General features: G+C 33.2%; 3 protein-coding genes across 3 annotated transcripts; 2 read left to right on the forward strand and 1 right to left on the reverse strand.

Annotated features, from left to right (window-relative positions):
- On the reverse strand, nt 1–438 carry LOC123894326. The gene has a single exon (XM_045944294.1). The coding sequence runs from the start codon at nt 436–438 to the stop codon at nt 1–3; it is 438 nt and encodes a 145-aa protein (XP_045800250.1).
- Nucleotides 439–6,990: 6,552 nt separating this feature from the next.
- Nucleotides 6,991–10,214, forward strand: LOC123899356 (serine/threonine protein phosphatase 2A 57 kDa regulatory subunit B' kappa isoform-like). Its single transcript, XM_045950466.1, has 2 exons — nt 6,991–8,937; nt 9,574–10,214. Exons 1-2 carry the CDS (start codon nt 7,777–7,779, stop codon nt 9,910–9,912), a joined length of 1,500 nt encoding a protein of 499 aa, XP_045806422.1. The 5' UTR covers nt 6,991–7,776; the 3' UTR covers nt 9,913–10,214.
- A 600-nt stretch (nt 10,215–10,814) lies between these two features.
- Nucleotides 10,815–15,307, forward strand: LOC123899563 (putative pentatricopeptide repeat-containing protein At1g19290). The gene is made up of 2 exons (XM_045950729.1): nt 10,815–13,648; nt 14,291–15,307. Exon 1 carries the CDS (start codon nt 10,928–10,930, stop codon nt 13,514–13,516), a length of 2,589 nt encoding a protein of 862 aa, XP_045806685.1. The 5' UTR covers nt 10,815–10,927; the 3' UTR covers nt 13,517–13,648; nt 14,291–15,307.
- The last annotated feature ends 1,500 nt before the right edge of the window (nt 15,308–16,807 follow it).

Consider the following 16,807-nt stretch of genomic DNA (forward strand, 5'->3'; position numbering starts at 1 on the left):
TCATCCTTGTTTCGCCACCATAGCCATGTTAAAAGCTTCAAAATTACGAAAACCTAAACCTCGTTTAGTCTTAGGACATGTAAGTCTTTCCCATGCCAGCCAATGTATGCCTCTCCCGTTATTACTACCTCCTCCCCACCAAAATGCATTTAACATTTTTTCAATATCTCCAATAAAAGATGAGGGAAGTATATACATACTCATGACATATGAAGGAATAGCCTGAAGTACCGATTTGATCATTACCTCTTTACCGGCCTTTGACAACGCTCGCCCTCGCCAAGAATTTATACGCTTCCATATACGGTCTTTGATATAAGAAAATGTGATTTTTTTGCTCCGACCTATCATAGATGGTAAACCAAGATAAATACCCGTACCTAGAACATGTCGAACTCCAAGAACACCAGACAAGTCTTCTTTATCCGCATGGGACATATTGCGACTTATAAACACTTTCGCCTTAGAGAAATTTATTTTTTGTCCGGAGGCTTGTTCATAAGTATGTAAAATGCTCAGGAGTTGATTCACTTCAGTGACATTAGCCTGCAGAACAAGAAACAATCATCTGCAAAAAAAAGGTGTGACACCTCAGGTGCACCTCTGCAAACGCGCACCCCATGTATGTCACCTCTACCAACGGCTTGATGAATAAGAGAAGTCAACCCTTCTGCCACCAAAATAAATAGATATGGAGATAAAGGATCTCCCTGACGAAGACCGCGCCCCGGTGTGATAGGACCGACTCTATCAAAATTCATAAGCACTGCATAATTAACTAATCTCACTCTCTTTTCTCTTGCTTGGTTGAATAGAAAACAAGAAGAGAGAATGTTATTATTTTTAGAATGACAAAAATACCCTTTAGAAGAAAAAACCAATTTATACTTTTTTTAACCAAAACCATTCATACCATTTGATTCACTTTTTTTTGTCTAAATTTATTTAACATTTTACTTAACTAGACCCACACCCGTGCGATGCACAGGTGTTATGTGGTATTTTATATTATAATGTTGAAAAATTATTCGTATAAATTGTAACAATAAGTATTATAAAATGAAAATTATAATAATAATAATAATAATAATAATAATAATAATAATAATAATAATAATAATAATAATAATAATATAAAAGTGATGTACTTATCACTTCCTTCAACCAATATATATACCTATATATATGTATAGAGAATGAGTACAGACCATCAAAATTGAATGAAATATTTTATTTTTTTTTGGTGGGGTGCGCCAGCCAATGCAATAGTGCAACGCATAGGCGACACACTAAAATTGAATGAAATATGATAATGTTAATCGTTATTATATATTTCAATCTCATAACCTAACTTTTTGCATAACCTTCACTCTTCTCTAAAATTATAATGTAATTAAGTCAATAATGTATATACTCTTCGTATTTTTTTGTGTGACTAAATTATAAACTTTTTGTTGTTTCTATAAAAATGGTTGACATTTAAATGGGATAAATGTTGAAAAGAATCCAACTATGTTCATCTTCATTGTCACTAAGAAATGTTATAATAATGTAGAAAAGTGTAACATCTTGTGACATCAATTTTTGGATAATTGGAGAGGTATAATTCAATAATAAAGTAGAAAATTGTAACATCTTGTGACATCAATTTTTGGATAATTGGAGAATTATAATTCTTTATTATTTATTATGAGATTGATATAATATAAAAACAAAAAAAAATAGAGATGAGAATGATATAATATAAAGAAGTGGTGTGGCATTATTGTGTGATTTAATTGGATGTAAATGAGTGATGTGGATTAGGGTTAAGATGGATAGTAGGAGAACTATCTAAGAATTATATATACTAGTCCCACACCCGTGCGATGCACGGGTGTTATGCGGTATTTTTTATATTATAATATTGAAAAGTCATTCGTATAAATTGAAACAATAAGTATTATGAAAATTATAATAATAACATCAATAACAACAAAATAATAATAATAATAATAATAATAATAATAATAATAATAATAAAATGATGTAAATATAAGATAGATATTAAAGATGTGTTTATACATTTCGAAAAGATTACGATGGATCTCATTGCATCTACCAAAATAAGTTGGTAATCCATAAATTGTCATGTCACTATGAAAACGATTTGCGGTCATACTTATACACTGTGCATTTGATTCTTAATTGGACACTATAATTCAATATATAGTATAAAAGATTAATTAGTGCGTATAATTTAGTAAAAACTATTATTATTAGTTGAGTGAGTGTATAATGAAAAGTCATAGGTATATAAATGTAGGCATATGAAAAAGTGTATAAAGATGACAATGATGTAAGTAGAAGTGATGTTGCATTATTGAGTGGTTTAATTGGATATAAGTGGCTGACGTGGATTAGGGTTAGATTAGTGGTTGCACAACTATATAGGAATTATATATATAGATATAGATGTTTATACATTTAAAAAACTTATTTATACATCACATTTAAAAAACTTATTGGAGCAAAGATAAACCAACTTAACTCATACTCAAATATCGAATATGATAAAAATCAAATAAGGCATAACAACCATTAGTAAATTTTATTTTATCTATTTTTTTTACTAACATTAGAAGGTAGTTCTGACAATCGAACAACTCCTTATATTTACAAAGATTGGACAAAAGATTATTAGCAAAAACATTAACTTTTTTGAAATAAAATAAAATAAAATACACAAAATAATAAAATGAACAAAAAAATTTAAAATGAATAATAACCCAAAACAACAACAATGATAATAATAATAATAATAATAATAATAATAATAATAATAATAATAATAATAATAATAATACCCCACATTAAATGGATGTAAGTGGATGATGTGGCTAAATGAAATGTTTTTATTGGTTTATGGATTAGGGTTTAGATAGTGAATTCCACAACTATCTAGGATTTATATATATAGATAGATTTGCTAATTAAATATTGGATCAAACACACATGACACATCATCTCCAATCCATTTTACTCCTCCACCCTCAGTATTGCACAATGACACGTTTTGTTTTCCGGAACCGACACATTCACCTTTCCTTATCATGTTGCTTTATGCTTGCTAAAATCATGTTTCTCTCTCGTCTGTGTTTCTCTCTCGCTAAAATCATGTAAAACAAACACAGCCTTTACTGTTATTAATTTTTGACCCCCGACTTCATAAACGTTAACCAACTTAGTATGTGTTTGGTTATGCGTCAGAAATAATTGATTTTGGCAGAATTGAGTTTGATAGAATTGATTTTTGTTAAAAGTGAGTTGAACAGAATTGGTTTATGTTTGGATAGATTAACGTAAAAGTGATTTTCAATATTTGATATTGTTTGGATAATTTGAGTCAAAATTACTTTTAAAGGTGTAAATTACAAAAAAGGTCTTTAACATATATAAATGTATAATAGGTTTTAATTGTATTTAAAAATAATCATAAAAAACAATTATATTTTAAAATTTAATAAATAAATTTGATATATACCTTTTTAATAAAAAGTTTAATTAATTTGTATGAAGATAAAAAAAAAAACATTTGCGTAAAAAACACATTATAGAGCAAAAAAAGTATTTAACATCAATATCCTCAAGAACAAAAAAAAACCAATTAAAATCAACTTTAATGGGCCGCTGTTAAAAAAAAAAAAACAAATGGACCATAGCAGAGGCAAAGAAGTAGCAAGCCAGTAACAGTTATCTTCTTCTACCTGATAGCCGCAAAAACAGAGAACCACCGCCATCACAAAAGGGATGAGGGTAAAAGTGGAAAATTAAAGAAAATCATACATGCCCCACATCATATAAATTTCAAAAGCGATTTTACTAAACGTAGAAGCTCGGATTTGTAGCTTTGGCCAGAATCAAGTCTGGGAGGCAAAATCGATTTTCATTAATTTTCCCAAACATGTTGCAGAAGATTGAAATCACGTATGGAAAGATGAAACGCGCGTTTATGGCTTGCCAACGTCAAACCAAACACACGCTTAATCAGTTGAGATATTCATCTCACCCATTTATATGAAAAGAGAATCTGTATAATAACCCAATTACCCGATTTACGGGGTGTAGTAAATCTGGCAAAGGTCAATCTCATGTGTCCTTAGTTTTTACATCCTCACCTTTTCCATTTGTTTCACATGCTCTCACTTACACGTGTTTGTTTGTGTCCAAAATTCACTCGTCCTTTTCTCCTATTTCATTTCAATTTTTATTTTGACCGGCGACTCCAAATATTTTTTAAATATTTTAAATAATAACTTTTTTATATTAAAAAATAAAATGTTTAATTTTTTGAATAAAAACAATTTTTTAAAATGAAATTTTGAAAGAGCGTCCTAGAAACACTTACGAGTAAGAACTTTATTATTATTAGGGTGATGTGCACAATGATAAAGTATTTTAAAATAGAATTTTTTATTTAAATAATATAAAAATTTAAGATTTAAAAAGTTGAATATTCAAGTTTCATAAAAATATATTCACATTTAACTTTTTAAGAACGCATGTTATCATTTTCTTTTTATTTTATTTTGTAGTACCATTCTCTTTTTTAGGTAGTCTAATAATATATATATATATAGGGGGCTGCTAACTTAGATCCAGTTGGGTCTAAGTTAGCAAGGTGCACTTTTTGAGTTGGACAAAAATACCCATTTTTTAATTTTTTGGAAGAATAGAGCAACAGGGGCATTTCTGTAATTTTACGCAACAGTACACGCGCCCCCCACTTCTTTTTCCCCCCCAGGACACGTGGCAGCGTGTGATTGCACAAAATCAGCGCGCGTGCATCACACGCGCCGACAAACGCGCGTCTTGCTTGCTGGATGACGCGGAGAGAGAAAATTCTGAAAAAGCAGGCCACGTGTCATGATATGATTGGCTGCGTTAATTTTTTTCCATTTTATACTTTAAACTCGATTATTTCGTCGTAAATTAATTTTTTATTTTTTATTTTTTATACCAAAATTCATAATTTTTTTTCTCTACAAATAGAGACTTGGTTCGTTTGATTTGGACACCGAAAAAAAAACGCAATTTTTCACTACTTTAAACTCGATTATTTCGTCGTAAATTAATTTTTTATTTTTTATTTTTTATTTTTTATACCAAAATTCATAATTTTTTTTTCTCTACAAATAGAGACTTGGTTCGTTTGATTTGGACACAGAAAAAAAAACCCAATTTTTCACTACCTTAATCTCATTTTTCACTACCTTACATCAACTCACTGAAACCATTCTACCAGAAAAATGGTTTCGGAGTACAAATCTCTGAAACCATTCTACAAGCTAAATGGTTTCAGAAGCAAATAACTAATAATCAACTTACTGAAACCATTTTACCAGCAAAATGGTTTCAGATTACAACTCTCTGAAACCATTCTACCAGATAAATGGTTTCAGAAGCAAACACAATTAATAAATTACTCACTGAAACCATTCTACCAGTAAAATGGTTTCAGAATACAACTATGTGCAACCATTCTACAAGCTAAATGGTTTCAGAAGCAAATAATTAATAATCAACTTACTGAAACCATTCTACCAGCAAAATGGTTTCAGATTACAACTCTCTGAAACCATTGTACCAGATAAATGGTTTCAGAAGCAAACACAATTAATAAATTACTCACTGAAACCATTCTACCAGTAAAATGGTTTCAGAATACAACTATGTGCAACCATTCTACAAGCTAAATGGTTTCAGAAGCAAATAACTAATAATCAACTTACTGAAACCATTCTACCAGCAAAATGGTTTCAGATTACAACTCTCTGAAACCATTGTACCAGATAAATGGTTTCAGAAGCAAACACAATTAATAAATTACCCATTGAAACCATTCTACCAGTAAAATGGTTTCAGAATACAACTATGTGCAACCATTCTACCAATTAAATGGTTTCAGAAGCAAACATTAGTTTTTAATTACCGTTTTATCTCATTTAATTAACTAAAAATAGTTTCAGGTCTCCAAAAATTTCATAAAATATACCAAAAGTTCCAGAATATTATCTACTATTTTCCTGGTATAATGGTTTCAGTGAGTTGGTTGAGTTTACAACACACAAGTAACGTATTTAGTAAACAATAAAATGAGATTAAGGTAGTGAAAAATTGCGTTTTTTTTTGTGTCCAAATCAAACGAACCAAGTCTCTATTTGTAGGAAAAAAAAATTATGAATTTTGGTATAAAAAATAAAAAATTAATTTACGACGATATAATCGAGTTTAAAGTAGTGAAAAATTGCATTTTTTTTCGGTGTCCAAATCAAACGAACCAAGTCTCTATTTGTAGAGAAAAAAAAATTATGAATTTTGGTATAAAAAATAAAAAATAAAAAATTAATTTACGACGAAATAATCGAGTTTAAAGTATAAAATGGAAAAAATCACGCAGACCCATTCATATGCTGACACGTGGCTGCCTTTTCAAAAGCAAAATTTTCTCTCTCCAGCTTATAATCTAGTGTGGCGCAGACAGGATGATCTGATAGATCAGGATGATCTGGGCTGTCTGATTGATCAGACAGTCTTAATGAGATCACATCTTGGCTGTCTGATGGAAATCAACGGTCTGTAACCATGGTCCTTCCGTACGCGCGCGACACTGGATCCACGTCTATTAATTGTTTAAGAAGGTGGGGCGCGTGTTGTTATGTAATTTTTTATGTAAAATTACAGAAATGCCCCTGTTGCTCTATTCTTTCAAAAATTAAAAGAATGGGTATTTTGGTCCAATTAAAAAGGTGCACCTTGCTAACTTAGACCAAACTAGGGTCTAAGTTAGAAAACCTCATATATATATATATATAAAATTTATTTTTTAGATTCATTATAAAGTTTATGTATCAAGACAACATTATAATTTAAATACATCAAATTTATAATGAATTTAAAAAGTAAACTTCTTATATATAGGACCGAAAGAAAGGAGTATCAAGTTAAATTAAGTTAAACTCACTAGATTCATATCCTTTATTATTATTACTCCATTATTATACTCCACAATATATATCTATGAAAAATGCAAGATCCAAACCATTTGATTATTGATTAGTTTTTGTCCATAAACTAAGGAAAAAAGAAGTTAAATACCAACCCATTTGCCTCATTGTACTTTTTCTCTTTTCTTTATTTCTTTCTCTGACTATATACTGAATCACATTATTCATTTCATCATCAAAAACAGGAATTAACAGCTCAATAAAGTTTCATTACCCAAAATCATACCTGAATCTAAACTTCCTCATATCCATCATCATCACATTCCCTCTTCTCTTTTCATTCATACAAATTCCCCCACAATTTTCATTTCTCATTCCCAACAAAAGATTGCAAAATGCTGTTTTTCATTTGTTAATTTAATTTAATTTAATTATTTTTTACCTTTTTTATTTTTGTAGCAATTCATTTTCAATTTTCTTCCCCTTTTTTGCTGCAACCTACAATATTCAATATTTGATTTTTCACCAATGCATGCTACAAAATCTGGAATTTCCATTGACCCATTTCAATTTTCCATCTCAATTTCATAAAGCTTCTCTGACATTGTTTTGAATTCACGTGTTTCTTCATTGACCGAGATCTAGGGTTTCTCAACCATATTCTTCGCACATTGTTCCCTTTCACGCTTCTTCTAGAACAAATCAACGTTTTCATGTTAAATTGATTTTTTTTCCTTCATGGGTTTTCTATAAAGCTTCAAAATTTGTTAATTTCAGCTTCTGGGTCGCAATGTTGAAGCAATTCCTAAGTAAACTTCCTCGCAAAGCGTCAAAATCTGACTCCGACGAGTCACCCCGAGGCGACTCGTCTGGCTCGCCTCGAGCCGCCGGAAAAAACAGCAGGTCACACGGCGGAAATGAAGGTGGTAAAACCAGCGCCGGTAAAAGGAACTCCTCGGCGGCAGTTTTTCCGACGGGGACCGTTTCGTTGATTGAACCGTTGGTGCCGTTTAAGGATGTTTCTAGCTCGGAAAAAATGAACCTTTTTGTGAGCAAATTGAGTCTTTGTTGTGTGGCGTTTGATTTCACCGATCCTGCTAAGAACGTTGTGGAAAAAGATGTAAAGAGAAGAACTTTGGTTGAACTTGTTGATTTTGTTTCATCTTTTGGTTCATCAAAGTTTAGTGAACCAGCTATTCTTGCAATGTGTAGAATGTGTGCTATTAATCTCTTTCGCGTTTTCCCGCCAAATTATAGGGCTAATAATCGAGGTGGTGGCGGTGAGAATGACGATGATGAACCGTCTTTTGATCCAGCTTGGCCTCATCTTCATCTTGTTTATGAATTATTGCTTAAATTTATAACATCATCTTGTCTTGATGCTAAGGTTGCAAAAAAGTATTTTGACCATTCATTTATTTTGGCATTGTTGGAGTTGTTTGATTCGGAGGATCCTAGGGAAAGAGATTGTTTGAAGACAATTCTGCATAGGGTTTATGGAAAATTCATGGTTCATAGACCTTTTATTCGGAAATCGATTAACAACGTGTTTTATAAGTTTGTGTTTGAGACTCAGAAACATAATGGGATTGCTGAGTTGTTGGAGATTTTTGGGAGTGTAATAAGTGGTTTTGCTTTGCCATTGAAAGAGGAACACAAAATTTTCTTGTGGAGAGTTTTGATTCCTTTGCATAAGCCTAGATCTATGGGGGTTTACTTTCAACAACTGTCTTATTGTGTTACACAGTTTATAGAGAAAGAGCCGAAGTTGGCTAGCGTTGTGATAAGGGGTTTGTTGAAATATTGGCCAATAACACATAGTCAGAAAGAGGTAATGTTCCTTGGAGAATTGGAAGAAATTTTGGAAACAATTAACATGGTAGAGTTCCAAAAGGTCATGGTACCATTGTTTTGGCGAATTGGATATTGCATTAGCAGTTTACACTTTCAGGTAATCTTACACCGAACCCATTTGTTTAAAAATAAAAAACCGCATTATTTGGATAGTACTATTATTCCAATGTTGTTTTGTTATTGAAAAAATTGATCCATGCTCTAACTCTATAGTTGACTGGTGTTGCAAGTTTGTGCTCTATATTTGCTTTTACAGTCATATTTTAGCATTATATTATGAAGCAAACTAGCTAAGACTTATAGAAGTTAGATGTCGCTGATAGAGCGTGGAAGTAGTTTGTATTATTTTCTGTTTGAGTGAATACCCAATTTGGTCGTTGAAATTGTAAGACTGTATCAACCTAGTCCTCTACATTATAAATATTCTAAAATAATCTCTGAAATTGCAAAATGTTAATCAGAATTGTCCCTCTGTTGATGTTTTTGCATAGACTATAATGATATTAAGTTGATAACGTAGGGGGTGAATTTGACATTAAGTGGATAATGTCAAAGATGAATTTTGATAACAGATTATGAAAGAGGAGCAAACTTGATTACTAATTTGCATTAAATGACTAAATTGCTACATATTTTCTCTAATTTCATTTCTAGAACCAATGGTTTCCTTTGACTTGCTTGTTAATCGCTAAAGATGCCCTTTTTAAAACTCAACATGGATTTTTTTCCGCAGGTATCTGAAAGAGCCCTTTACTTGTGGAACAATGACCACATTGTCAATTTGATTGCTCACAACCGTCAGGTGCTACTACCTATCATATTTCCAGCTCTGGAGAGGAATGCTCAAAGCCACTGGAATCCGGCAGTGCTCAACTTAACTCATAATGTTAGAAAGATGTTCGTGGAGATGGATGAGAAACTCTTCCTTTCTTGTCAATCTCAGTATAAGGAGGATGAAGCAATGCTAAACTTGGAATCCGAGAAACGAAAAGAAGCTTGGAAACAATTAGAACATACAGCCAGTCTCAAACCTGTAGTCGGAAACACCGCTGTTTTAGTGTCTCCGATATGATAACGGGAAATTATGTATGTATGTATGTATGTATGTATGTATGTATGAGTATGATACAATCAAAATCAATTTTTATCTCTTTCCACCTGTTATGGTGGAAAACCACAAGAAATGTGGTAAATGGTTGTTCCTGGGAGCAACTTTTCATTTTTTGGGTCATATATGACTTATGCTTCTGGCAGCCAAATGTTGTAACATGTAACATGTTTTTCATTGATAACTGTATGGTAGCAACTTACCTCCTCAAGTTAAGTTATGAGAAGGACCATGCAGCTGATTAATCAAACCAATTTTTTGTATAAGCTTTATTTCCAAAATCTCCAGTGTTTATGATCTTCCTTGCTCCCCAGTACTTTTACCTTTGGTGTTGATTTCTAAACAATGTGAGAATTTTTACTGTACCAGAATAATGTGAATAATAAAAATGGAAAATTATACAAATAATTAAAAATTTGTTTTTATTTCTATTCCCTTAACCATTACTCCAAACTCCAAAAACATCGTTCAACATGACCCTATTATTAAAAAAGTGAAATGCCAAATATTTCATGAAATTTTGAAATAGGTAAATACTTCGCTGAAATTGTAAAACGTTAATCAAATATCCAATTCATCCGTTAATTTTGTCTGGTTTGATGACGTGGATGTTAACTGAGTATGTAACAACTGTCAATCAGATGCCACGTCACTGAGATTGATTCGAGTGGATATCCAGATCATAAGAGGTATTTGATTGAAATTTGTAAGAAGGAGGACACAATGGGATTCCAAATCTTATATTTAAATCTCCAAATCCCAAATCTCAACGTCATTGATGAGATTGATTGAATCTAAAAAGTCAAATTTTACTTATATATAGAATTAGAGGGAGTTACCTAATTCATAAAGTTAGAAACCTAGCCGCAACCTTCTAAAACATATTCTCTCCGTTAATTCTGTTTTGTTCTCTTTACAACATTTCCAACAACAATACACAAATCAAAATCAACAACAATACACAAAAAATGCTTCACAAATGTTTCGTTCTTCCTTCTTCAAAAAACCCATTCCAAATATTCTTGTCTCACCACACACAAGAACCTTTCACTCTTCACTTTCTCTCCAATGGAAGCTTCGAGAAGAAACAACAAACCTTCCACAACAAGAACTCATCGATCGAATCTCCCGACTCCTCATCCTCAACCGTCCTCAATCCCTCCGCAATCTCTCCTTCAAATTCTCCGACAACCTCACTGACTCTCTCCTCCGCCGTCTCCGTCTACACCCCTCCGCTTGTCTCTCCTTCTTCAACATTGCCACACACCATTCTCATTATCGTCCTCATTCTCTCTCTTACTCTATCCTTCTCCACATCATCGTCCACGCTCGCATGTTCCCCGAAACCACTACCATTCTCCGCCAGCTTCTATCGCTTCATTGCACCAACAACTACCGCGCTTATGCTGTCTGCAACCATGTCTTTGCTGTTTACAATGAGTTTGGATTTTCCTCTAAAGTTTTTGATATGTTGCTTAAGGCTTTTGTGGAGAAAGGGATGACCAAACATGCACTCTACGTGTTTGATGAAATGTGGAGGATTGGTAGAGTGCCTCCTTTAAGGTCTTGCAGTTTCTTGTTGGCTAAGTTAGTTAGTAAGGGGGAAGGGAGTACTGCCATTATGGTTTTTGATCAGATTCTGAGGATTGGGATTGTGCCTGATGTTTATATTTGTAGCATTGTTGTCAACGCGCATTGTCAAGTTGGTAGAGTGGATGTTGCTATGGGATTTTTGGATAAGATGGTGAAAGATGGATTGGAGCCTAATGTTGTTACTTACAATGGTTTGATTAATGGGTATGTTAGTCAAGGGGATTTTGAAGGAATTGAGAGGGTGTTGAGAATGATGTCTGAAAGAGGGGTTTTGCGGAATGTGGTTACTTGTACTATGCTGATGAGGGGTTATTGCAAGAAGGGGAAGATGGATGAGGCGGAGAAGTTGCTTCGGGAAGTAGAGGAGGATAAGTTGTTGATTGTTGATGAGCGTGTTTATGGTGTGTTGGTGGATGGTTATTGTCAAATGGGGAGAATGGATGATGCTGTTAGGATTCAAGATGAGATGTTGAGGGTTGGGTTGAAGATGAATATGGTTATTTGTAACACGTTGGTTAAGGGATATTGTAAGCACGGTCAGGTTTGTGAAGCCGAGCGAGTGTTTATAGGGATGGTGGATTGGAATTTAAAACCGGATTGTTATAGCTATAATACATTATTGGATGGATACTGCAGAGCAGGGGAAATGAGTAAGGCTTTTATGCTTTGTGAGGACATGTTAGGGGAAGGGATTACTCCATCGGTTGTGACGTACAATACTGTTCTCAAGGGATTGGTTGATGTGGGTTCCTATGCCGATGCTTTGGGCCTTTGGCATTTGATGGTGGATCGAGGTGTGGCTCCGAATGAAGTCAGCTATTGTACTATGCTTGATTGTTTTTTCAAGATGGGAGATTCTGACAGGGCTGTGATGCTTTGGAAAGAAATTTTAGGTAGGGGATTTACGAAGAGTGCAGTTCCATTCAATACAATGATCAGTGGATTGTGTAAGATGGGGAAAGTGACGGAAGCCGAAACTGTTTTTGATAGGATGAAGGAACTTGGATTGTCACCGGATGAAATAACGTATAAGACTTTGAGTGATGCATATTGTAAAAATGGAAATGTTCAGGAAGCTTTTAGAATTAAAGACATGATGGAAAGAAAGGCGATGTCTCCTTCCATGGAAATGTACAATTCCCTTATTAATGGACTTTTTAAGGTTAGGAAGTCAAATGAGGTTACTAAACTCCTTGTAGAGATGCAAACAAGAGGATTATCACCAAACGTTGTTACCTATGGAACCCTTATTTCTGGTTGGTGCGATGAACAGAAGCTGGACAAAGCTTTTAATTTATATTCTGAGATGATTGAAAGAGGGTTTATTCCCAATTCGGTGGTCTGCAGCAAAATTGTTAGCAGCCTTTACCGGGATGCTAGAATCAATGAAGCAACTATAATCCTAGACAAGATGGTGGATTTTGATCTTCTTACAGTTCATAATAAATGTTCTGATAAGTTGGTAAAAAACGATGCAACTTTAGAAGCTCAGAAAATTGCTGATTCGCTTGATAAAAGTGCTATATGTAATTCTCTTCCAAATAACATTGTGTATAACATAGCTATAGATGGACTTTGCAAGTCTGGAAAAGTTGATGAAGCAAGAAGTGTTCTGTCCGTTTTGATGTCTAGAGGTTTTCTTCCAGATAATTTCACATATTGTTCATTAATTCATGCCTGTTCAGCTTCTGGCAATGTGGATGAAGCTTTCAAGTTAAGGGATGAGATGCTGGAGAGAGGTGTTGTTCCAAATATTACGACTTATAATGCATTAATAAATGGTTTGTGCAAATTAGGAAATATTGGTCGAGCACAGAGACTTTTCCATAAACTTCATCAAAAGGGTTTGGTTCCTAATGTTGTAACCTATAATATACTAATCAGTTGTTACTGTAGAATTGGCGATCTTGATAAAGCCTCTAAATTGAGAGAGAAGATGACAGAAGAAGGGATTTCTACTAGTCCTCTGCCTTGATCACTGGTTGTTTGGGAGGACTCTAAACTTTTTGGATCAAGTTATTCAGGCAGATTTAAATCAAATTCCTGCCTGATACCCATAAATTTTGCTGTAAAGTTTGGAGAAAAACGGCAACGCAGCTATTCCAAGGTCTTCTTCCTTTTTGCTATGAATTTATTTTGTATTCATTATCATGATATTGAACTTCAAATGATCCATTGTATGAAAAAATGACAGACCTACATGTTGTTATTGGCTTTTTTTGCAGTGCAAGGTCTGGTATGTTGTTTATTTTAGGAGATATTTTGAGCTTTTGCAAGTTGATCATTTGATGTATTTGTGGGTACAAACTGTAATACTACCATATACATATTGCTAGTGATCTTTTTGATGTATTTGCTTATGCAATCTGGTTTGGAATATCGATTTACTAGTTCCTGCTGGTTATGCAGTGTCAATGTGTCATTAGTAGAGTTTTCAGTTTTCTACACTGCACCTTTCTTAGAAAGTGGTTACATGTAACTGAAAAAGGATTCACATAAACTAGAGTTTTCAGTTTTCTACATTGCACCTCTCTTGAACCATGTTCTCAAATATTAAGTTATGCAGGATTTGAGAAGTACATGTCCTGCCAAGCCAATCCCAACAAATAGCATATATTTGACTCAAATTTTCCATCTTCATGTTACATATTTTCTCTAATTTCTTTCTAGATTCACTGATTTCCTTTGATTTGCTTGTTAATTGCTAAAGATACTCTTTTTAAAATTCAACGCCCATTTATTTTTCCAGGTATCTGAAAGAGTCCTTTACTTGTGGAACAATGACCACATTGTCAATTTGATTGCTCACAACCGTCAGGTGATACTACCTATCATATTTCCAGCTCTGGAGAAGAATTCTCAAAGCCACTGGAACCGGGCAGTGCTCAACTTAACTCATAATGTTAGAAAGATGTTTCTGGAGATGGACGAGAATCTCTTTCTTACTAGTCAATCTCAGTATAAGGAGGATGAAGCAATGCTAAACATGGAATCCGAGAAACGAAATGAAGCTTGGAAACAATTAGAACATACAGCCAGTCTCAAGCCTGTAGTCGGAAACACCGCTGTCTTAGTGTCTCCGATTTGATAATGCGAAATGTATGTTTGAGTATAATTCTCTTTCCACCTGTTATGGTGGAAAACCACAAGAAATGTGGTAAATGGTTGTTCCTAGGAGTAACTTTTCATTTTTTGGGTCATATATGACTTATGCTTCTGGCAGCCAAATGTTGTAACATGTAACATGTTTTTCATTGATAACTGTATGGTAGCAACTTACCTCCTCAAGATAAGTTATGAGAAGGACCGTGCAGCTGATTAATCAAACCATTTTTCTGTATAAGCTTATTTCCAAAATCTGCAGTGTGTATGATCTTCCTTGCTTGCTCCCGGTACTCTTACCTTTGGTGTTGATTTCTAAACAATGTGAGAGTTTTTACTGTACAGAATAATATGAATAATAAAAAAGAAAATATATTGAGTATTGTATTTTTTTAGCATATCAAACGCAACCTTAGAGGGATGAGATGGGTAGCTCAATTGGTTAAGCTAGTTTAGCTAAGGGTTAAGGAGTTGGGAGTTCATTTTAGTCCATTTTAGCATATCAAAAATAAATTTAGTTGAGCATATAAAAAATTCTCAAAACATTACCTCTAGTCTTTAGTCCATTTTCTAAGATACTATTGTCTTAACAAAAAATGATGTATTTAGTCTATATTACAAATCAAGTAGATTAACTTTTGGCTTTTCACCAAAAAAAGAAAAAGATTAACTTTTGACTAATTTGTCTTGAATAAGACAATTATTGTTCTATGAACTAAAATCTAAATAAATTTGAGTCCAAACATAAGCACTCCCATGGCAAAATCACCATGTTTTCTCTTCCCACCTCCCGTGAATCTTTTATATTCCCCAATATTCCAATTTTGCCCTTGTAGAAAAATTCGGTTCGCAGAAACCGAATTTTTAATAGTGCAAATTCAGAGTAAATTTCGGTTTTTAGAACCCGAAATTTGTTTTCAAGGCAAAAAAAAACTTCGGTTTCTACGAACCGAAACTGAAGTTTTTTCAAGGGCAAAATTGAAAATTCAGGGGATAAAAGATTCACGGGGAGTGGGGAGAGAAAACATCCAAAATCACAACATCAAGTTTGAACAATTATTTGTCAGCTGTTCTGCTTGTTGTCCAACTCAAAGCTAAGGCTCATTAATTCAGTCTTCTATATCCTTTCCCTAACATTACTTGCTCATTAATTCGTAGAATATAATAAAGAGTTCTTTGGCAATTTTGCCATTTGTCAGCAAATGAGAGTAGTTTCTTCTTTTAAATTAGCTATTAGTGGTAATATTTCCTTAATTGTCTTCTAATTATTTGTATTAATTGTCAGCAAAGGAAGAACTCTTTATCAAGTAATGTTTAACACTAATGTTTGGATATGAAAAGAAAATAAAAGGAAAGAAAGTATATATAAAGAAAGAAAACGAGTACAAAATCTGCACCACTAGATATTTGCACCTTTGTAGGTTTCAAGCTCCCCAAGAACCAAACAAATTTTGTTTCAAAAAAAAAAAGAACCAAAAAAATTTGAATTGGAAATTGTTGTTTCAATTATTTTTTAGAGTAATTAGAACTTGAACCAGGAATCTCTTTTTCAACTCTATTTGGATGTCTCAGCTTTTCCAATTTTTTTTTTTCAGATATGAAAAGTTTAGCTGGGCAGTGTTTGGAAGTTTATTTTTCCAAAAAACCTTTGAGGCTTTCCTATTCCTATTCAAATTTCTGACATATGTTTCATTTGAGGGATATATATGTCAATGTCATTTTGGTTTGATATGATAGTGGCTAAAACTGATTCTCAAAAAATATATAAAAATCCTTCAAACTCTAATCATAAATAATAACATACAATAACTAATAGAATATATTTTTATTTTTTTGAAAAATTGAGAATCCGGCCAAATGACCGAATAATTCAGAGGACTAATCCCACCGTCCACTTGCAAGGGGCCAAATGAAGGTAGAGGAAAACTTTGTATGTAATGACACATGAAGTGACACCAAAAGAATTAGAACCTAAGACCTAGAGATGAGCATAGGTTGCAAACTTACGCCGCTATCCAACCAAAATGAATAGAATATTAATAATAAATATAACCAAAATCTGAATACCTAGCTACGACAAATTTTTTGCAACTCAGTTAAAAATCCTTGTTAAGTTTGCATTAAGAATTCATTGCTACAAATTAAGATGAATGTTGTACATGAC

This window comes from Trifolium pratense, linkage group LG7 (assembly GCF_020283565.1).
Source record: "Trifolium pratense cultivar HEN17-A07 linkage group LG7, ARS_RC_1.1, whole genome shotgun sequence".
NCBI classification, from domain to species: Eukaryota; Viridiplantae; Streptophyta; class Magnoliopsida; order Fabales; family Fabaceae; genus Trifolium; species Trifolium pratense.